Raw genomic sequence first — 24,027 nt, forward strand, 5'->3', positions numbered from 1 at the left:
ACCACAGTATAAAAATGACGTTAGAATAAATCAGTTTAAACAAACCACACATTGCTGAATAAAGATGGTAAAAAAATATAAATGAGGTATTATTGCTTGTTTTGCAAGAACAAAACATGAGCTATTTATTTATTATTATACCCACAAGGTAAAAAGTGAATTACTTGATGTTTGTTACTTTTCTGAATTTGCATTTAAGACATAAAAAAACGTTATTTTCTCTTTTTTCTTCTTCTTGTGCTGTTATCCTCTGTTTTAGTTGGCAGGTAAAAGTGTAAAGCAAATGTGATCTAAAGTAAATAGAAAATAAAACACATACGTTTTCTTTTAGCAGATACTGCCAACTTTTCCACGTTTTTTAATGAGCGTGCTTGGCCAAACACACTCACGTGAGGTCTAAGGTTTGGAAACCCTTTCTCATTCAACTTAAAGGTAAAAAGTCTTAAAATGTATCACTACTGGTGCACAACTAAGGTAACAATTAACATATATGCAATTGCTTTTTATGCAATTGTTCAGTTTATAAGTATAGAGAAGAAAAAATGCTTAAACTGCTAAGCATCTTTGATTTTTTGGCAGTCATTTGTGGTGATGCCTAGTTGAAAAAAGATCTATTTAGACTGTTTAGTAAGCCAACTCTAGACATAAATGAGAAAATTGTTGTTTTGCCCTCTTTTTTTCTTATATTCAGTTTCAAAACAGCAACAAACGACACTTTTTAAATGTAAAACTTCATAATATATTGACTACTTAATTGACTGTAAATGTATTGATTTTTTATAATGTTGAGCATATGGTGTAGAATGGGGTAAAATGATGAAAATGTGTGGTTTTTGTTTTGTATAGAGCAATATCCTTTAAAACCAATATTTATAAAACAATGCATTTCAAACCAACTTTCACTGAAGTGCATCAAAATTCATAGCCTTCAATTATTGGCCTGACAAACATGAGTTCTGCCTTTTGTTTTCAATAGAAATAATTATGATACTGGTAAATTGCAGTTTATCTTGTGAAGGTGCTTATAATAGTACTTTGATGCAATGCTATTCAAGTACAAATCACCTACTTCTGTGAATCGGCCGATATCGAGTCCCAATCCAATACCTCCCAAGTCTGTTCAAAAGCATATTAGTGTTATTAGCAAGAAGAATTTTCTTTTTGCAAATCAGTTGTGCAGGAGTGTTTGAATATTTGGTTCTTATGAATAATCTGATACGAAAAATAGTCCAGTTGGATAAACTAAGGTCTAATGGTCTATTTCCTTAATGTAGCTGGACATTTTTCTGATGTAAATAATATTATATGAAGTACTGATCGAGCAATTTGTGCAATATACCTCAAGATTATTTGGTTGTTTGTAGTCCTATACTATTTTACTGACATTGACCATTTTAGACTAGACGATAGAAACCCATTTTCAATTGTGAAGGCTGTCATTCAATGATCATTTTTCACTGCCATTGTTCGACAATAAACGCCCCATCCAGTTTGACCGATCCAAACCGATCACAGATCTAGGACATCTCTACTTATAAGTAAATTAACATTTCAACAAATCCAATTCACTCCATGATGCGTATGATAGCCTGAGAAAATTCTGTCAAAATAGTCATTTATAGCTCGCTCATGTGTTATTGAACTGAATTGAAAAACGTCAAATTTAGAAAATAGGTCCCCCAATAATAAGCTTCTGATAGATCTTTTCCTTTCCAATCCAGCTCGCATGGGCCCGAGACCTGTAACCTCTTGAGTGACTTCAGCATTGTTCTACTGGAGTGAGACAAGCATGATAAGATATCTGTGCCTCCATAGCAACACACACACACACAGACAAAGACTCCCCACCCGCACTCTTCAATATAGCTGTACAAGAGGTCTACTTTTCCGGCCGTGGGGCTCGCTCGGGCTGAGCGGGCCTTTAGGCGTACGGCCTGGGGCTGACATGTCCCTGCAAACAATCACATCACACGGGCACCCACATTCCAACTTCCTGATCGAGCCACCATGCATACACACACACACACACAAACACACTGGAACCCCTCCACCACACACACACACACACACACACACACACACACACACACACATACACACACTCCAGGACTGTAGCCATCTTCCACAAGGCACAAGAAGTAGTCAGGTGTTATGAATGAAAAAGCAAAATTGATGACTTTTCCTGTGAGGTGATCAACTATCTCACACAAAACTGATTATTTCTGTTTTTTAAGAGTTGAGGTCATTTTAACACATGCAATTGATGACTTATGTTAGGAGTGGCAAATCATGTACTCTGCTGCTCTCTTTTGTTGATTTGGGGTAATTGCTATGCAATTTTAGCTGTGTATAGTAATACATTTCTGGGCAGTTTGATTTGTTGTCAATTTATAAAAAAAAAGCTAATTTTATATCAGCTCAGAAAACAAGGAATTGGGAACATAATGAAACAAATAAGCTAGACATATTGTATATATGTATAATATATGTATATGTACGTCTATATTTAGTTATTTAATACTGTAAGCCGCTATTCATTTTCCAAGTTTTTACATTTATGTTTTAATATTACAGTGTGACAAATATTACATAGCACAGTGTTTACCAACCTTTAGTGAGTCACGTCACATGATTACAGAAAGAAAAATCTCAGTGCCCACCATCAAAGGTATCTGCTGAATGTCAAGCATGGCCGAAAGCTATTATTCTGCATGACTGGCATTAGGTCACAAGTTATCGGTACCTCCTGCCATCTAGTGGAAGAACAGATGACCTTCACAATTCTATACTTTGACATCCTGTACCGTACAGCACCGTACCGTTCTGTGCTGTACCGGGCTGTACCGCACCATACCATACCGCACCGTATTGTATTACAACGCACCACACCGCAACACACTGCCCCATATCACACCACACCCTACCATTCCCTATCACTGCAATGGAATCATTGAATTCTGATCATTTCCTACAGCACATCTAATATTTGTTGAACAAGACAAGGCCTATACTGACTCTATAAGGGTCTATAAGTCTGGTAGTCAAGACGCACATGACCCCCCACCCCCCCAAAAAAGGCCAAGCTAATGATCATGAGAAGCGCATGGTGTGGTCTCTTATAACATCTACAGACCTGGGTGGTGCTGGGGGTTCTTCCCCGGGCATGGGTCTGGGGGCTGTCACGTCTCACCTCGGTGGGGTCACAGTACCTCAAACCCTCAATGTGTCCGAATGCATGAATTACGACTCTTGTCACATCGAGAAATTATAAATGGGGAGTTTCTGTGCCTTGCATTGAAGGAAATCTCCTTCTACTACATAAACAAGTAGAACCGTTTTTATGGAAACACAAGTCAAACCCTGTTTTTCTCGTTGGCTGATGTTGTAGATCCGCCCACAATAAATGAAAACGCAACAATGTTTTAAAGTATTTCTTAGCGCTTAGCACTCTTCCCCAAATAAGAGGCTTAGCGTGCTCGCTTCAAGCTTTTATCTCTTTACCAGTTCAACTTTAATGTAAAAATTGACACATAAAATAAAAGATTAAAAATGATGTGTTTCAAGCGATAAAGGTTTATTCTCTCTACTCTTTGGGAACACCAACTACTGGAGCTTAGTTTTAGGCAGTGGCAAGCCAAGCATTCCAAATCTCGCCCTACTTTCGTCTGCCTTGAATAAATGCCCGTGATAATACCATCATTTATGATACCACAGCTGGTAAAATACCCAACAAAAGACCCACTACTACTGGTTGTTGCAGTACCTCACTCATGTACAACATTCTGAGCTTTGCTTTAGCTCTTGATACTATCCAATGTGTATGCTTAAATGATCGCCGATGATTGTCTGACTTCTATTGCTAGATGAATTAATACTTAAATTGAAATGAATACATTTTAAAAACATTTTTTTATCCTGTCTAATTTGGTGCCATGGGCCTATTGACCCCCCAAAACCTCACACACACCCCATCCCCAATTTACGATCCAAAAAAGATATTATCTTTTTAATGTTATTTATTTGCATCACATACTTATCAACAAAACATAGGCCTTCTTTCATTTACTAATATTTTAGAAAAAAAATGACCCTATAGAGAAGTACAAATGTGCCAACATATTAACACCCATGTAAATCCCCAAAACCCTGAACCACAAAATTGGAAGACAAAACAAATAATATGATAAAATAATTATAATAATCTAAAATCAGTACTGTTGGTGGCCCGGTAGTGTAAGTGATTAGCACATTGGCCTCATTGCTCTGTGTTCCTGGGTTCAAATCCAGCTCAGTCTAGCTGTGTGGAGTTTGCATGTTCTCCTCGGGCCTGTGTGGGTTTCCTCCGGGTACTCCGGTTTCCTCCCACATTCCAAAAACGTGCATGATTGGCTGATTGCACACTCTAAAATTCCCCCATGTATGGGTGTGAGTGTTTATTGTTGTCTGTCTCACTGTGTCCTGCGATCAGCTGGCCTCCAATTTAGTCAGCTGGGATAGGCTTAAGGACCCCCCGTGACCCTAATGAGGATAAAGTGGTTCAGATAATAAGATGAGATGAGATGAGATGGGAAGAATACGTTGACTTACTAGCTTGGACATGGACTAAAATACATGTTAGTCATCATAACATGAATTTTCTACTTAACTTACAGTGTTGTGAAATTCCATATCTTGTTCTCGTTTCAGTGTCATCTACCACAAATAATGATTTTGTAGTGAAGCACCAGCCTGTATCATCATTTTCTGTCAAAACCAGCACTTTTCATGCACATCTTGATGTTGGGGGTTGTGAGTGTACATACAACAGTACTAGGTAAGGTAGCAGATTTTTCTTTACCATAGTAGCAGTTCCTGGACACTAGATAGCGCTGACACTCCATGAAAAACACATACGATTTCCCACTCTTGTATACATTATAATCATGGCAGAATTCTGGGGTTAAAAAAACGTTTTGGGTAAGGACACTTTTAAAGCATAACATAGACACTAACATTTTTTCTTTTTTGACTGCTGAAATATCTAATCAGTATTTTACTAGTTTACCACAACAAAAACAACACAAAAATGTAAATGTAAATCCTCTCAAGGGTGGTGCTGGAGCCTATCCCATCCAACTACTGGTACCAGGCATAGGATACTCTGAATTGTTTGCCAACTATTCAGAGGACTGAAAGAGACAACCATATAAATTTAGAGGGTTCAACCAGCCTACCATCATCTTTTTGGAATGTGGGAGGAAACCAGAGTACCTGGAGAAAACCCACGCAAACCTGTGAGAGAACATACAAACTCCCTGCAGCAAGATCATGACCTTGTATCGATCCCTTGATCTTAGAACTGTGAGACAGACTCGCTAACCAATACATAATGTTTTATCCTCATTATGGTCGTGGAGGGTGCTGGAGCCAATCCCAGCGGTCTCCGGGCCAGAGGCGGGAGACACCCTGAACCAGATCTTACTGTGTTGAGTTTGCATGTTCTACTTGGGCTTGCGTGTGATTGCTGTGGGTACTGTGGTCCCTAAAACATGTGTGGTAGACTGTTTTAAGACTCTAATTTGCCCCGTAGTGTGAGTATGAGCAGCAATGGTTGTCTGTCTCCTTGTGCCCTGCGATCGGATGGCCACTGATTTAAGTTTTCTTTTCAAAACATCTGCTAAAGTAATGAAAAGGTTTTTTTTGTTTCTCTTATTCCAACAATCTGCTATCACTTGTACTCCTTTCATAATGACTAGCAGTCACATTATACAGACAGAACTGCACTCGTGTAGTATATAATAATGATAACAATAATCTCTGTCATTTAACAATACTACATAGGTCCCGGGACGGTAAGCTGTATGTGTTCTACTGGCTGCAGATTAAAGACTGCAACCACTCATAGAATTTACATTGAGCACCTTCAGTCCACTCTTTACCATCTGCCTTTGTGGACAACAGTGTTTGCCATCTGTGCATCTGAACCCTTCACCAATGCTTCTAGTAGTTTTCCTCAGCAAGCTCCCATCAGACACAACTGCAGTAATACATCTGACTTATGTGTACATGCAATGGGATCTGTGGTGTGGTGTTCATCAACCACAGGTTTTAACATTCACATTAAAAAGGCAGAGAGCTAATCCACATCAACCGAGTGCGTAACTACTACTACATAGTGTACTGTGTATTGCGGCGTCCTGTATAATTTACTGTACTGCAATATTCATGGATGGGATGAGGAACGAGCCCAAGGCCAAACCAGTAAAGTCAGCTACATTTTAATTCACGCTCGTTACTTAGAACCCTTTGAAATGAATGCAAACGGCAAGAATTAGTTCCTCCAGCTGTAAAAAACAAAAAAAACAAAATATATTGTTATTTTAAAAAAGGAATAACATGTATCTATTGTTGCATACAATATTATACTGAATGATTAATTTTTCTTCCATAATACCCTGTGTCGGATACCCAAATCAAGTCAATATGTTTACTGTACTAAAATCTAACATATAACAACAAAATGTATTTAAATGTTGAATATGATAACTAAAACTCACCATTATACTGTACTACTACAGTAAACTTTACATTACTCTGAAATAATCACTTACTGTGCTATTTACAAATATTCTGTTCAATACTATAAATACTTCAATACTGTACTACAGAATTCTATGTCACTGAATATTACATACATATACTATACTGTACTTTAAGTTTAGTGCTACTATACCCTGCTGCTTCACCTGAATCATGCATATGCAATATATCCAGAGCACCTATATATGAAAGTATAATGTATTTTTCTGTATTATATTCAAAACAGTGCTACGTAAAATTTAAAATCATTTTATTGCTGACTATTCTGCAATAAAAGCCACTTTGTGGCATAGAGGTTCACTCGCTTGACTTTGGTGTGGGCAGGCGTGGACTCAATTCTCACTAGTGGCAATATAATTGTGAATGCAAATGGTCATTTGTCTGTCTGTGTGCCCTACAGGTAATTGGCAATCAGCCTTGGGTGTAGTCTGCCTTTAGCCTGAAGTCAACTGGGTTAGGCTCCAACAACACCCACAAGTATGGAAGAAGAATGAATGTGTGTATTCTGCAATATGGTACGTCTACAGTCTTTACTCTATATTATTGTTTACTCCATTTATTATCTGTGCCGCTTATCCTCATAAGGGTCATTGGAGGAAGGTCAGAGCCCACCAGGGATTGAACCCTCGGTCTCATAACTGTGAGACGGACACATAACCACTCTCGCACAAGGTCACCCTATTGTATAGTCTACTTAGCTAATTTACGTGCCCTTTTAAGAACAACTGCAAGTGGTTAAAAATGATGTAAATAATCAAAACTCATAGAGATGAGGTTGTATATGACTTAAAACTAAATTGGCACGTTTCAGGCAGTCTGGTGGACCAGTGGTTAGTGCATCTGACTCACAGCTGAGTAGTTCATGGTTCAATCCCAGGCCGTTCTTCCTTTTTGGAGTTTGCATGTTTTCCCTGGGTTAATGTGGGTTTTCACTGGGTAATATGGTTTCCTCCAACATCCCAAAAGGCATTCAGAGTCGGCTGGTTGAACAGTCTAATTTACCCGAGTGTGAATGGTTGTTTGTCTCCTTGTTTCCTGGGATTGGCTTACCATTATATATATTTGAGATCCAGCACCCTCCGTGACCCTTGTGAAGATAATCGGTCCATAAAATGAATGCATGAATAGCCAAATGACAAAACTCTTAAACATTACTAGTGCTTCAAACTCTCTAAAGATGTTCTAAAGAAATGCTATAATATCCAGTAGATGGCACCACCTACCTGTCATTTATATGAACTCGAGCAGGAACAACCTGTTGGACTAGCCTGGTTAGGTCGAGTCAAAACATGAAGTGTGGACCAAACTGACACAATTGGCTCAAAATGACGGAGGATTACTGCGGTTTTTACTTGTTCCCATTAATTGGTCATACTAGAAAAATCATTATTGTATTAGAAGATTTATATACATATAGTGGTGCAATCAGAACTATGCTTTGCACAATGCCCAAAAGCACTGTGGGTACACTCTCATTCAAAGTTTGGACTACCACGTACATATCATATTGGAAATTGCAACACTATTTTTCTTACCTTTCCATAATGAGGCAGTATGACCCACAATTTATTCATATTTGTATAAATGTAAGGAAGGGCCCATTGTGGAGGATGCCCAACTGGACCACCACTTTGAGACACAATGAGCATCCCACACTTTTAGGTACATAGTGCTGTTTCTTTGAGTTAATATCTTATTGCAATGTCAAATTCTATTTTAATTCCCCAAAGGGTTTGGGTGAATAAAAATCTGAATTTGTACTTGAAATATACAGAAGATGTGTTGAAAAGTAGGCTTTTGTTGTTGATAATGATGACAGGGCCTATGTCTGATTATTATTATGATTATTAGAAATGAAATCATTCATGTTCAAATTAGCCAACATACAAGTTTGGGGCTTTTAAAATGTATTTTGTCACACTATAAAGAACTCCATGATGCCAAAGAGCGTTTTTGATGGTGGGTGACTTTAATAAAAGGCTATTGGGATTGCAATAGCAATACTTAATTTGATATATTTTGTTTACCATATGTATATTTTAGCGGCGCCAGACAGGGTTGATATGATCAAAATAAACTATAGTTTAGAATACATATGTCATTTATGCATCTGTTGTAATATTTCACAGTGTGTGCAAATTTAATCTCAAAGTAAGTTTAATAGTAAAGCAAAACATTCTTTATTGCATGCAAATATTAAATAAATGTGATATTTCTTTCCCGATTGTTTTGTGCGTTCAAATTTGCAAAGTTAATGCAAAAAAACGTCCTTGTGAAATCAGTGACTGCGGTTCCCAGGCGACTTGAGACTGGCGCCCGTATCAAATTCTAAAATAAAACTCTAGGCAAAACACACGCTCTTTTCATGTTCATTTTATTGTAAGAATATAGTTCCGAAATGAATTACCACTACTCCTATACGTTTCAATCACAGTGTACCTATTATATGTGTCTGTATGTGGTTAGTCACTGTAGGAATAAGATCAGCCAGGGGTGCCGTCTACTACAGACGCAATAAAGTGCAGATATGCGCACAAGGGGGGCGCCAGGTGAGCAATAAGTTCGCACGGGCGGGCCTCAGTTCAGACGGAGCGCGTCGTCTTTGCGGACGTCCCCTAGCGCCAGCCTCGCTGCACATTAACCAGACGGTATACACATAAAGATAGGAACCTGATAAACCCTTGACTTTTAGCCCAAGCCATTCCAAACACCGGAGAGGACAGCTTTTCCTTTTTCAATGTCACACTCTAGTCCACATTCAACAAGAGAAGCCCCCCCCTATGCACCCTTTAAACACACACACACCACTTGTTTGTTTGCTGAAATGACACGGGGCATGACGTTTGAATATATGTCAATGTACTTTTTACCTGATTTGAAAAAATATGGATCAGTTCAAGTGTTGCGTTTACACTGGTTTAGTTGAAAATGATTTGTAAACGAATTGATTCAGTGAACCTAATTCAAAAGGTGACACACAGTGGAAAATGAATGAATCCCAAACGAGCATTTCAACGTTTTATTGAAACTTTCAAGAACACAATGTAGATGTTGTAAACGAGACGAAATATCCGATTACAACATCATCCAATTTAAGAAACACAAACAAACAAAATGAGAGAAAGAAACCTTCATATTTTTTTAGATTATACGGCACTTTAAACGACCAGGTTTACACATTTCCATAAAAGAAAAAGAATCCACTTTTTTGTCAAACTTTAACATTTGTTTTGCGTTTCTAATAATAAAAAAAGTGATTTTTCCTTTAATATTTTTTAAAAAAAGGAGGTGTTTTCAAGCCATTTTTGCGGTGTGTCTAAAGTCGCCTTTTTCATTCGTTGAAAAGAGGAACACGCACGCACACATGCACGCGCACACACATTCGCACACGCACTCGCACGTACACGCACGCGCACGCACGCGTGTCCACGCAGACGCTCAAACGCACGGACAACAAGTGAAAAATACAATGGCACATGAGTGTGAGTAACTAAGTGGATATTAAGGGAGGAATAAATCCATAGTTGAAGATTTAGACAAGAGGGGATAATAAATGTAGATGGCAACAAAAGGATAATAGCCACAAACTATCATTACACAGTTATATCCACAATAAATTAACAACAGATCCTAGGACAAACTACTTTTTTATTTACACGCAACAATATGAAATAATTATACATAAATATTTTATATATTCATATGTACACATGTAGACTCAATACTACCTTTCATTTACTTTTATTTTTTTTGTGATATCTACTTTAGATTTTCTGCTTCCCTTTGCCTGTTGAACATTACGCTTGGGCCTATTGTTTTTCTTGTTTTTTTTCTATTTAGAGTTGTTCTGGAATAGGAAAAAAATGTATTTCCATTTAAAAGATGCGATCATTTTATAGCAAAAAAAGAAAAACTTATTTTCTTCTGTTTTTTAAAGAACATTCACGATCAGATGGGGAGGATGAGGAGGATGATGAAGAGTGGGGCATGCAACGTTTTAGGGGCCAATGCTTTCAAATTGCAATTGTACAAGAAAATACAGCAGTCTTACAGGTAGGTTATGTTCACTGGTAGTGGAAATCAAAAGGTGTAAATTCAGAGTGCATATTGGGAAGTAATAATAAAACAAAAACATTAATAATAACAAAAAAAATCGTCGTTTGGAGACAGCAGCAACATCAATTGATTAAGTCTCACCCATATGACCACTTTTCAGTTTCAATACTTGTACGGTATGAACAAAAATGACGTGTTAAGTGTTATTTTTTTTAATTTAAAAAGAAAAAAAAACGATACATATCAGATGAGTATTAAACCAAAGTGCATTCCAGAAACTAAAACATTGTTTCTTTTATTTTTTTCTTGAATTTTCTCTCCTTTCAAAACCTGCTGAACAAAGTCCTCCGTTTTCGTTCAAGATATTTGGACGTCTGAAAAAGTGTAAATGAGAAAGAAAAAGAAGTGTGTGTCAGTGAATATCTGTGTGTGTGTGAATGTGTGTGTGTGTGTGTGTGTGTGTGTGCGTGTGTGTGTGTGTATGTGTGTGTGCCGAGGTCTTAGGGCGATCCGCTTCTTGACCTGTCCTGGTTCGAGTCCAGCCCACTGACGAGGCGCTGGATGCTCTGGAGCTCATTAGCGCCGTCCTTCTCAGCGCACAATTTGGGCGTCACCGAGCGACTCGTCACCTCCGACGTGGAGTCGAGGGCCGACACGGGGCTAGCCGGGACCAGCACATCCCCTTTCAGGTCACCCCCCAGGGGCGCCATGGCCGAGGCAGCGGCAGCCGCTACCGTGCTGAGGAGCGTGCTGTCCGGTACCGTCATGGGGAGCGAGTAGGGGTTGTACCTGAGTCGAGGGCGCACGGCGTTCAGGAAAGGGTGCCGGTGCACGGAGGATGCCGAGGAGGAGGAGGCAGCGGCGGCAGAGGAGGCTGCCGCGGCTGCTGCCATGTACGTGTAAGGGTAGGGGAACAGGCTTCCGAAGGGGGACATGGCCAGACCCTATAGGAGTAACACAAAAATGAAGAATCGTCAGTCCTTAGTCTTACTTTGACTACCTATTCACAGTCACATTTCAAGGCACCTAAATTTCAAAATAGAAGTAAAAAAAATGGCTTTAACCCCGTTTTCAAATATTTTTTTAGTTAACTTTTGACTAATATACATTATAAAAAGCAATTTGCAGTTTGTTAGATTATATTTTTAATTCAATTTAGTTTTAGTGTGAATTCAAAGTAGTACCATTACCTGTGTTTAACTTTACATATAATTATATACATATAATTAGATATAGTACATATAATGTATAAAAAATACAAAATTAAAAACATACATATATGTCAATTTTTCCACTTTCTATACAAAACAATATTTTTCAATCCAGCTCATTACAAATTAAATTTCAATTCAGAATGATTTTCATTTAAGGAGAATTATTTTCTCAACATTAATCTTGAACTCTTTAAATGGAATCAGAGTAAAACCTGTGTATTTTGCTTTACACTTTTGGGCCAACATTCCTCCAAAATCATAAAACTAGTAAAAAATTTTTTTTTTCAATTGGGAGACTATATATATTATAGATACGTGTATATGTATATATATATATATGTGTAAAATATCCACATTCCAGATAACAATGAGCAGTAAATCTCCTCTTGAATCATTTGAATGAAAAAAAGCACTGCTTGTTTTCTTAAAAAAATTGTAGTGTATACAACAATTACACTAGAGTGTCACCACTACTGGAAGAAAATTCAACACCAAATAATACACTTTTACTCATACTGACATCCTGTGTGGCTCACTTATTTATACTTATTTTGGTGTTGAAGTATATGTCTAACTTCCCCAAGGAACAAAAATTTAAAAGACGTTCCCCATGCCCCACCCTTACTCAACAGCTTCTGCAAATAACTCAGAATCAGATTTCAAATCAACGTTACCAATGCTACAGATTTTTTTGTAAGTTGGATAATAATATGATATCACATGCATCTTTTTTCCCCCGAAATAAAACGGAATTTAGTTTTATCAAAAAAAGGATGCAAATCAGATACAACAGTAAGAGTTTTTATCCTAATGACATAAAGTTGAATGGAAATTTAATTCAATTGAGATGCCATATTGATCATTTTTTTGCCATATATAATGATCCTGGGTATTAAATCATAACTAAATAAATACTTTGCTAATAAATAAATCCCCTTTCCTCACCTATAGCGTAATATTCAAAATGTAGATTCAAGCACTAACCTAACGATGCTCATTTACATATTTCTTCTCCTTGACATTTTTATTTAATGCCAATAAAAACATTTTTTCTTTTCATAAAAGCTGACAAAACAAATCCTCATCTGACACCTTTTATGGTTGTTCTGAAAAAATGCTACACCTCGCCTTCTGACACTTGTGGTGACATAGTTTGAGTCAATCATCTTTGCATGCAATATGTCAATACCATTTGGCATTTTGTTCCAATGCATTCCCTTCCTGCCTATGCAGTAACAATTCTGTCATATGTGCGTGACAAACTTTATGATCTTCACACTTTCCTTTGACAGCAAATGCCGCATTGTGTAGTTTTGTCGGAGGGGATCTTGGCAGTGATCTGGACCCTAACCATATCACAGCAAAAAAAATCTAAGCAAATGCTATATGGTGCTACTGTGTCCAGGGAGCGGCACATATAGTTGTGAAGAAAGTTTTCCATTTATATGATTATCATATTTGCTGTCATCGATTGTGATTGACATCTGAATTGACATTTGGACTAGAAGGGTCGGCAGTGAATGTATACGTTTTTGTGCCTTTGACTGCAATAGCTACTCACTTCATTTTATCTGGGAGGGCTGGCAGTGAACATCATCAATAGGCATCCAAACCCTGGTTAAATTAAGTCTGTAGTAAATGCTTCACATGAAAACAATATATAAATGTGTAGTAGTTTTTTTTTGGGGGGTTAAAAAATGTTATGGCGAAATAAGTCACCACTTAAAAAAGACAGAGAGATAGAGAGAGAGAAAATGAAAAACAAACATTGTTAAGCAAAATGCTGTTAACTAGAGTCATATATCTAGAGTGACACTTCAAAAAGGGTTAATTTAATGCCTGCTCACCAAAAAGGTTGTTCAGCTATTTTGTTCAAAAAGTGGTAGTTTTTTTTACGCAATGAAAAAAATGCTACTCCTTTGAAAGTTTAAAGTTAAGACAACAAGTGAGTTAAAGCTGTTAAAGGAAGATTTTACTGTCAAAGAATAAAATAACCACCCAACAACCCCCCAATTTTAGTCTGTTAACTTGGCAAAGAAGACAAATTCCCTTGCCTCTCCTTCCGCATCTAAATTGATTTGACAGAATTTGTGAAGATTCGTCTTTGTTTCTCTAGTGTGCAGCATACAAAAATTTTATGTATTTTCCTATTTCATTTGGCTTTCAATTTCATTATATACTGCATTTAACTTGATTTAAAATCTACTTGAAAGCAAGAACAAAAGTAAAAGTTTCTTCAAGTTTTTTTTAATCCGGGCGTCAAAGGGGTTAAAGGTCAACCCTTCTATCTCTGATCTCTGATTGTTTTTTTTTTTTTTTGCTCCTTCATTGTGTAATTAGATCCACACAAGATGGCGTCAGTGTCCGCTGATTTTATTTCACCTCATATTGATGTAGCCTACTTCTGTCAAGCCATAATGACAAATTATACCCCCCCAACTTTGAAGTTACTAACTTGCTTCTGAGCAATAATAATGATAATGTACTTTCATTGCAAAAGATTAATGAACCGTGAATTGACGTTGAAGGGAGCAGGTCACCATATTAAACCTGGCCTTCTCCTAATTCCACTCTTTCTACTTTTTGTCCATCTCTCAAACTCAACAGCTTTCTCTAACTCAACAACCGATTCGTGGAAATTACTGTTTGCAAATGTATTATCCAACTCTCATAATCCTCAAATTGTGTTTCTACAATTTCCATTGTTTCCAACTAGCTTAATTCTCAAATTACACAATGACAGTCTTCTACTATTGTCACTATAGAGTTGCCAATGTTTCTTAATCGACATCAAGAGCTCTACAGCGGACAATTGTAAGCAATATTGTCAAAAGACGGAGACTTTCATGTAAATCTCAATCATGTTTAGTGAATGTGCGGATTAAAAACACTTCGCTTTGAGGATAAGCGGGTAAAAATTAGACTGGCGGAATGGACTGTGGGAGTGCCAACTGTCTAAGGACCATTGGGGATGTAGTCAGATTCGAGCCCGGGGGCCTTAGCAGCTAATGCCATGGCCTGTGCAGATCAAAAGAAAGTTATGTACCGTCTTCTGCGGAGTTGCAGATTTATCAGCGCTAATAAACACACCCAGAGGTTAACCCGCATAGCAAAACCTCGTCCCGTAACCGAGTGTCAGCACGAGCGCGGCGAGTGGCCTGCAGCAGTGTAAACAGCTTTGTCTAAGTTCAAGAATTTCTAATGCGTATTAAAATTCCTCACGTCTGTACTCGAGTGAGATGCCTTGGACGATGTGCCGTGCACATACGGCCAAGGTGTACCTGTTTGGTATATTTTGAGCACCTCATACAAAATGCTGGTTGATTTTAACAAGCACTTTGCTCCATTAACAAGTATTTTAACATAGTGTTGACTGTGGTCGGATTATGTTGGTTCTTTAGAGGTTGAATTTTATTGGAATTGAATCTTAGATGGATTCAACATTACTGAATGTTAGTGTCATTTATGTGTGTGTGTTTTAAGGATGAGACTTCATTACACACACACACACACACACATACATACACACACACACACACACACACACACACACACTGTCTAATTAATTACAGGCTTTTTCTTTTATTTACTTTCTTCCATCATTACTAAGATTTTAATCATGTAACATTCAATTCTGGTTATTATTATTAACTTCAAAGTATTGCAGTGGTTAGATGACTCAGGTGTGAATATTATTAGCTTTGGAAAAATGCATTTAATTCCAAATCAATACTAGAAAGTAGAAAAAAATATCTTGGGCTAAAACGTAAGAGCCATGAAGTTAAATTGCTATTTGACATATTTTAGAAGTGACCAGAATATTTCCACACACCTGTAGCCACCTCTAAACTGAAATAAGCTCTCATTATTGTAAAGTTTATTTAATTTTAGCAATCAGAAGGAATCTTTTCTCTTTGCTGTCAACAGCACAAAAAATAATATATGACTTGGCTAAAGGACATGCCACACAGAAGCGGAAAAAGGGATTTTTTGCTCCACAACCAGACTCATTTGCAACAACCTCACAACTCACAGTGTAGACTATAGCGCAATATTTTTATATATACAAACCCACCTTTTTAATTAAGGTATATATTTATGTGTTCATCAATTGCATTTTACTATTATAATAACTATTTACCAAGCTAGAGTGTGTGATTTAAATGCAAAAAAGTATATTTTTGATATTAAAATGTATTCATTTGAGCTCATCTTTGGAAATTAAGTGAGAAGTGAAGTGAGAAAAAGTACCACTATGGAGAAAATATATAAAGAAGCATTAGATAGTATTACCAACCAAGTCATTGAATTGAATTGAACGAAAACAATATAACATCATCCCCAATGTATAGAGTGTTGCTACTGTTGAGTGTTAAATTACAACATTTGTCTAATCTTTCAAGCCCATTGAGTTAAAGTAATTTTGAATACACATTTTTGACTCGTAAGAGAGTCATGTTTTGCCTGTATTCAATTGCTACACCTTGTCATTAAAATGACACACACAGGTGCATCCAGAAGTGACCCGAGTGTACTTGTTGCACTCTGTACAGAACATTGTGTTTACATGAAAACACAAGATAAAAACATGTACTCACATGCTTTTGAGAGGAACCAATAAAGGTTTTAACAGAAAAAAAAGCTCAAAGAAGTTGTTTTTTTTCTTACCTGTGAGGCCAAGACGTGTTGCTGCAGATGGAACGGCAGGCCCGGAGCCCCCGCCAAGCTTTGTGGGGAGGACGCCATAGTGCTGGTGTCCATGGTGCTCACGCCGCCCGTGGAAACAGCAGCCAACAGGGGGCCCATGCCCGCTGCCATGTTCGAGAAAGCGCCGCCCATGTTGAACTGGCTCGGGTGTAGCAGGAACGGGTGCGCGCCTCCCAAGTGGTTGAAAAACTGCTGTCCCGTCAGGCCGCTGGGAAATCCGAAGTTAGCCATATGGCCGTGATGGCCCATGTGTGCGCCTTCTGTCTGCACAGTCAAAGGGGAGAAGGGGTCCTTGCCCGGGGGCCGGCACTCCTCCTCCTTGGCTGTGTCTAAACTCGGGCTCTTGACGTCCTCCCCGGAGCGAGTGGTGCTAGAAATGACGGTGATCGGGCTCTGTCGAGAGTCCGCCCGGCTTCGCTCAGTCGTCGGGCTGCCGTCTCGGATGCGGCCGGTCGATTCTCCACCACCACTACCGCCGACGACGCCCCCTCCTGACAAGTGCCCCTTAGCTGGGCTGGTGTCGTGGTCTTTGCCATCCTCTGTCGTGGTAGAGATTTTATTGGAGTCCGGACCGTCTTTGACGTGGCCATCTTTGCTCTCATCGTCGCTGTCTTCGTCGCTGTCACAAAAGTCTGCGCAACCCCCCCAGAAAATAGGACAAACAAACATCATTTGACACTTGGCCGAATCCCGCGACGCAATTTAATAATTACAGTTGCCCCGAGGCTAATGTGAACATCTGCTTAATCGTATCATCATTTGCGTGGTTTCAAATTGAAAGTCGTTTTTGAGCAATGATTAGTCAAAATTCACACAGAAATCCCCCCTGTTTTGTCACTTTTTAGGGCTTGGAATTCTCATTTTTGTTTTATCCTTTTTGTGTGGTAGTTATATCTGTCGTTATACTTTATTGTTGTTGTTTCGCCACAAATTATTTTTGCCCCTTCGTTTTTTTTTTCAAGAAATCATAAATGAAACACCAGATGACATTTCCACCCATAAATTCATCGTGCACGGGTTTATTTTTCTTGCTTCAGTGTAATTCAATATCCTACGTAGTGCTGCATAACTTGTCGTGCATAAATCATGCCTCATTTCTTGTCTTTCATGTTTATTTTTTTTTTAATTTACTACACTCATTGTAAATTGGGATTTTTTTAATGCCTTTCTACTATTCCAGTGCTCTCATGTTTAGGACCATAATACAACGTATTACAACCATCTCCCAATGCATTACAGTCTTGCAAGTGTACAATAATGTTGTGTCCCATGCACAAAATTCAAGATTGTCCAAATTACTAATCACATTTATGGATCCAATATGGTAGTGTACATATATATTTTTCATCTAGAACATATTTTATAGTTTTTTTAAGTGCACTAAAATTTTATGGCTAAAGAAAAAGGAAGAAATGAACAAATATAATGTATTTTTTTTAGAATAAGATATTTGCAAGTGTATCTTTTGAACAATTTGTGCCATTTAGTGTCAATTTGGCCCATTCATGTATTATAAAATTTTCATAGAGCTTGCATTTATGAAGTTATGCTCTATGAATATGCAAGTGTACCCAATATTTTAACACTCAAGGTTTTAAAGATCAGCTTTCATCAAATTTGAGCTAAAAAATAAATGATAAAAATCACCCTCAACAGCTATTTAATGATGTCATCAAGAATTGTGCTTGTTTTGCAACTGTTTTTACGAGCCAATTGAATCAAATCAACATAGTGGCGGTCACTGGTTATGTTATGCATTTTTAATATTGTGCTTTTTAATCAATATTTTATAAAGAGCAAGCATATACTTGCAAAGAATGCTCCATTTTGTAGAGAAAAACACCCCAAAACATAACCCAACCACTTGAACATTGGCCCAAATGTATACACACGGCTGAGTACCTTTCAGGTGTGGGGGCCCCACAGTGGAAACAGGTGGGGAGGAAGCTTGCCCGAAGCACTTGAAGGGGGCCTGATCCCCGGAGGAGTCGTCTGAAGCTCCGTTCTCCTTCTTCTGTTGCTCTTCGTAGGAGCGGATGGACTGTAGCGCCAACTGCTTCCTAAAAACGCAACACAAATTACTTTACATTTCGACCCAAAAAAAACAAGGAAACAAAAATAATTGGGCAGGAGAAAAAGCACCGTTCCCATGGAGATAAATGTGACACTTCCATTTCTCTTGATATTTTTGCAATAAATGCCGGCTGCTAAAATGTGAGGTCCTTCATTAAACGTGCTCCATATAGCAGCAAGTTTTTTTTTTTTTTTTTTTACAGAAAGACAGCAGTATGCCCTCAGGCTCAATTTGGACGCTTTGACGCGTTTTAATCCAACTAACACGATTATTATTATGTTGTTTTTTTTTTGGTTTAGCCTACCTCTTTTCCCGTCGACCGTTGCCAGTGTCACGGAAGCCTTTGGCAAATGGGTTGTGGTCGATTTTAAGCTGCGTTATCTGTAAAATAAAAACAGCAATTTTAAAGAGAGTGGAGTAATTCCATGTTTTTATTTATTATTATTTTTTTGTTACACACCACTATACTCTGACACTGTTTGGAGGAAGGAGGGGATGTTCAAATATATAAAAGAAAACCCAGTCATAAAATAAAAAGAGGAATGCATGCATGTTTTTCATTGTGCATTTGCACTGTGATATTTTTCAAACTTTGTCATCATTCCCCCTTTTGTATGAAATATAATATAATAAAAAAAAACATAATTTTGAATGTATACATTGAATTTCCACTGACACACAAACGTGAGCACACAGCGTATAGTGTGACACGAAAAGCCTTTTCTCTTTCTCCATTCATGCGCGGAGTGTTGCCCTTCTTCTTTTCTCTCCCATTTCTCAACCTCCCCCAACTTTTTTTTTTTTGCACATGCAGGGAAAGAGAGAGAGAGAGAGTGCATGTGCGTATGAGCGTGTATATGCCACTACTAAATCCCTTCCACGTGATTTAAAAAAAAAAAAAAAAACATGATAACTGGCAACATTCCCCGCCACCAAGTCTTTCATTTTTTATGACAACAAAACGGATGCACTCGAATAGACGCAACAAGCAAGCAAGCAAAAGGAGGAAAGTGTTTTTTTTTTTTTAATTGTTCTGGTTGTTTACCTTGTCATTTTGATAAGCAGTCACCGCAATGAAGTCCGTCTCAGGGAACACATACGTCCTGAAGGTACTGTAGGGCAACTTGAGGATATCATTGGCCCTCACAATATGAAATCGAGGCTGATATTTATGCATGGAGTTGAGAATGGTCTGCAAACACACACCAGCAAATCTGTGAACACCCTGCCCTTGTTATTAAACCATAATCCTGTGAAAAAATATGATTTTAGATCATACATGCACATGAATATGACTATTTTCCATTAATGTGTTGTTCCTTATTAAATAAATCACTCAAATATTATGCCAGAAGCCACCACAATATTTCACACTTCCTCTGTTAAATCCAGAGTGATGCAATTAAATGAACACCAGCAAATTTACTGGTGTTTTATTTATTAAACATAAAGGAGGCACGCAAATAGTTAACTGATAATATAGGGAGATTTGGGATTATTCCATGTAAAAACCACGTGAACTGAGTATCATTAGATTAAGCCATCCAATAATGTGATCAGTGTCTCTTTGAAACTCTGAATTAAATTATCCTATGCAAAAGCACGTGAAGGGATTCGTTCGAATACTTGCTGCTGTGTCCAATATTGTGGTCCAAATTTTTAAACAACAACACATTTGTTAACATAACTAATGAGCAAAAAGTCTATTTCAAATATCATACAGGATTGTGCAAACAATCAAAAAGAAATATAGGGAGGAAAAATAGTAAAAAGGACATACATTAGTAGAACTTACAAATCCATGCTTGTCGGAGATGTTGTTGGTAAGCTTGAGTTTGTGGAAATTGACCACTTTGGACATCCACTGTTCCCCCGTAGCTGGGCTGTCCGGATGGATGTACATCCTTTTCGGCATCTCGGGGTCGGCTTTGCCTGCCACCATCCAGCGGGAGTTGTGGAACTTGTACCTGCAGTCATCTGCTGCCACGATATCCATCAGGAGAATGTACTTGGCCTTCTTATCCAGGCCTGTGCACCTCACTTTAAATGGGGGGAACATCCGCCTTGACACCCAACAAAAAAAAAACGGGGTTTGGATTTAATGCCAGATAATAAGATTGGATTTGACTTTAAAAAAAAAATAACCAGCCACTAATGAAGAAGGCTGAGAGCGTGTTTAACATGTAAATATACACACTTTGGACTTGGGACTTTTATATTAAAATGAAGTACGACGTTTCATATTATACACACATACATGCACCCCCCCCCCCCCCCCACATACACACACGTACGCACTTAGGAAGGTGCGATCTGTTGGTGTGAAGTTTTAACTAAATGAATGATGGGATTATACGAAGAGAAAATCAGCGTGTACGTGTGTGTGTTGGTCTAAATGTGTGTACAGAAAGCTTTACTGGGAGCTTAATTGTTACTGTGCAAATCCCTCCTTTCAAATTATTGAACATGTTAAATATTGTTTGTTTTATTCAATTCTTGAATTGTAATTGACGCGCACGGTGCATGAAGAATTGCGTAGCTTAATTTTTTATACGTTTTGTTAAAGAAAACCATTTATTATTGTTGTTTTACTATCGCAGCTGTTTTAACAATCAATTTCAAAGCAAATGAGCATAAATCAGTGCCGATTTTTTTTATATTTATATCCCCAACAACCGAATTCTAGCCTGTTGTGGATTATTATGGAATATTTATTTCAAAGAAGCAAAAGAGCAAGCGTCACCTTCCAGATTTGGTGATCACCATCTCGGTACCCCTCTTGTGGAAGAGCTCCCACAATTCCTTAGCTTCCAGGTGCACTTTGGGATCGTCCTCCACTTCTTCTTCGGGCTCCAGGCTTTTGAGCGGCCGGAGGTGCGCGGCCGCAGCAGCCGCCGCGGCGGCCTGGTGGCCGAGCGATGAAAAGTGCAGTCCGGACTCGGCCGCTCCCCCCATCAGCTGATCCATGATCGGCTTGCCCAGGGCTCCCGGCAGCGAGAGCGAACCGCTGGGGGGCAGCGCCAGAGCCGGGAAGAAGGGCGGCTGGTGGCCCAACATAGCGCTCATGGCAAATTCCGGACCCCGGTGAGGTATAAACGGATGATATGCCATACTCGAGCCCTGGACGACTGGATCTCTCATCAGGAAGTTCATCCAAGTGCTTTGCGACCAGTGCGGATATGTCGGCTCGGAGTGTTTTGGACGCGCTCGTGGATCAAAAAAAAAGGAGAAGAAGGAGGGTGGTGGTAGTGGTGGTGGTGGTGGGGGGGTCAGCAAATGTTCAAGAAGTCCTCCTTCCAACTTCAAGCATCCACCGAGAGTCCACTATTCGGTTTTCGGGGTGAAGAGGGGGAGTTGGGGAATTCAAAATCAAAAAGTAAAGATGTTCCCCATGCAGCAAAAAGCGGTTGCACGTACGCACACACACATAAACACACACATAAACATACACACACGCACGAAGCAGCTCGGGTGCGTCAATGAAGTATACAGCGATGCATTCTTCCTCTTCAGTGCGTCGCCATTCCCGTTTAAAGGGGGTCAAAAAAATGGAAAGGGAAAAATCAGGTCCCTCCTGGTTCACTTTGTCGGTGAGGTATTTTCCCTGCTTTTCGGAGCCTCCTCTCCGCGTCCCGTCTGGACGGGCTCCGTACTTCGTCGCGCCTCTTTACGCACGCACGCACACACACGCCGGACGATCTCTCGCCTCCACGCGCATTTCTGGGAAGGACGTCTGCGGAGAAACAAGTCGCTCGAGAGGGGAGAGAGAGGAGGAAGGAGAAGAGGAGGAGGAGGAGGAGGATGAAGAGAGAGAAAGAGAGAGAGAGAGAGAAAGAGAGTGTGGTAAGGTCCCAGCTCCGTGATTTTCCTAGCGCCTTCTGTGGCCCACGGGGCTTCACGCAGGATGGATGTGTTGCAGCGACTCTCTTTGATTGGCTCTTTGACGCTTTCGGACCAATTGTAAGGCACTAAGGGGGCGGGGTTTTAACAGGTCCGGGTGGAGGGGATCTGGATCCAGACTTATAAAAAGGTGTTTGGAAAAACGGCAAAAGAAAGAAGGGAGGAAAAAAAGGGAAAAGGGTATTTAACAACAAAAAAAATTGCATGTGAAACGCCATCCCTAGCGTCAGTCGCAGGAAGTCAGTCAGTCAGCCAGTCAATCTGTGTGGCGTGAATATGTCAAATGCGAGTTCCGCCAGGGGTAGCGGAACAAGCGCGGGTAGTCAAGCCGAGGAAGAGACGCGCTTGGCCGGCTTGGTTAGTCGCACACTGCCGGTCGGACCCCGGAGCTCTGTTAACCAGTTTTACCGATCGTACCGCGACTTTATCGGCCTACTCCGGTGCAATTTAGCCTTGCTCGCCTGCTTTTCTCGCCGTTCTTCATAATAAAAAAAGAAAAAAAATACACACACTATTTCCTGTTAGTTCCTCGGGTGATAGGAGCTCAACAAATAGGAATGGTAGGCGGGTAGAGGCGCTAGATGACAGGCTACAATAATCTGCTGGTATATTATGACTCTATTTACATCGCTTGCATGCCGTCTCTCAGTTCATTTTAAATATTTAGACATTTAAGTGAAAATTTAAAAACCAGCCACATTGCAAGTTGTCTAAAAACTACAAGACAATCATTCGATACGTTTGTATACTTGACTGCTTGTGGGGTGGATGCTCAGCAGTGCGTGTCTTATCATTTCTGGCATCAAAACAGCAACAGATATTGCAAATCATAACTAATCAATTTTGCAGGCAAATATAGAACACTTCCCGGCACAAGTGCACCACAGGCAACAATTCCATTTCAAGCTGCACACTTCTGGTGTGGCAGCTAAACGCATCCGCCATAGATGCGAGTATTATAATAATCCTTTTTTATTGTCCTCGCGTGTTATCCGCATGCAAATGTCCCGCTTATGTGGTGTTATTAAGCGCGTCTGTCGTCATCCTTTCTCTTACATCGACGATGCGGGACAGCTTTTAATACTTTGAAAGGTTTAAGCCATGCGCGGATATGAATAGAGCTTATAGATTTGTGTATGCTGGAGTGATTGCGGTATTATATTGGAGTCGCCAGTGCAGACAATGTGCCTAAATAAATGTGCACAGTCGAAATGCCATTTTAAGACCAAATTCACAAGTAAACTCGAAGAGCAGTGACCACTCGGTCACCTCGAACCAGCACAGTGAATTGTCAATGATTTGTCACGCTCCCCTGTGCTTCTCTTCATCCAAATCAATAATACACCTTTTTTTGGTACAATCTGAATATTTTATTTGCCAAAGGGATCAGTATAACAAAATATATTTTAGTAATTTTAAATTTTCTACATTTTTTATGCTCACATTTGGTGTTTTAATGTTAATAACCCCACTCGGGGGTTGAATTGTGCTTATGTA

General features: G+C 39.1%; 1 protein-coding gene and 1 long non-coding RNA gene across 7 annotated transcripts in view; one reads left to right on the top strand and one right to left on the bottom strand.

Annotated features, from left to right (window-relative positions):
- Window positions 1–9,583: 9,583 nt before the first annotated feature.
- Window positions 9,584–22,520, bottom strand: tbx3a (T-box transcription factor 3a). 2 transcript variants are annotated; one of them, XM_077737050.1, is made up of 7 exons: window positions 21,374–22,520; window positions 20,426–20,693; window positions 19,676–19,822; window positions 18,935–19,011; window positions 18,459–18,616; window positions 16,518–17,188; window positions 9,584–11,579 (listed from the first exon to the last, which is right to left on the bottom strand). In XM_077737050.1, the coding sequence occupies exons 1-7, from the start codon at window positions 21,781–21,783 to the stop codon at window positions 11,136–11,138; spliced, it is 2,175 nt and encodes a 724-aa protein (XP_077593176.1). In that variant the 5' UTR covers window positions 21,784–22,520; the 3' UTR covers window positions 9,584–11,135. The 2 variants fall into 2 exon arrangements, with proteins under 2 accessions (XP_077593176.1, XP_077593174.1); XM_077737048.1 differs by having other exon boundaries at window positions 20,411–20,693.
- Window positions 22,081–24,027, top strand: part of LOC144210398 (uncharacterized) — a 73,275-nt gene continuing 71,328 nt past the window's right edge. For 4 of the 5 annotated variants that reach the window (XR_013329370.1, XR_013329371.1, XR_013329369.1 and 1 more), the window contains exon 1: window positions 22,081–22,473. This is a non-coding gene — a long non-coding RNA (uncharacterized LOC144210398). The remainder of the gene's footprint in view (window positions 22,474–24,027) is intronic. The other variant, XR_013329372.1, reaches the window with a different exon arrangement.

This window comes from Stigmatopora nigra, chromosome 17 (assembly GCF_051989575.1).
Source record: "Stigmatopora nigra isolate UIUO_SnigA chromosome 17, RoL_Snig_1.1, whole genome shotgun sequence".
Taxonomy (NCBI): Eukaryota; Metazoa; Chordata; class Actinopteri; order Syngnathiformes; family Syngnathidae; genus Stigmatopora; species Stigmatopora nigra.

Bases quoted from the DNA above. Each gene is read 5' to 3' on its own strand.
- tbx3a (XM_077737048.1), bottom strand. From the start codon at position 21,783: ATGAACTTCCTGATGAGAGATCCAGTCGTCCAGGGCTCGAGTATGGCA. The intron at 19,823-20,410 runs GTATGTCCTTTT...GTGTGTTTGCAG, and splicing joins GATTTGTAAGTTCTACTAAT to ACCATTCTCAACTCCATGCA. The intron at 18,617-18,934 runs GTAGGCTAAACC...TTGCGTTTTTAG, and splicing joins AACGGTCGACGGGAAAAGAG to GAAGCAGTTGGCGCTACAGT.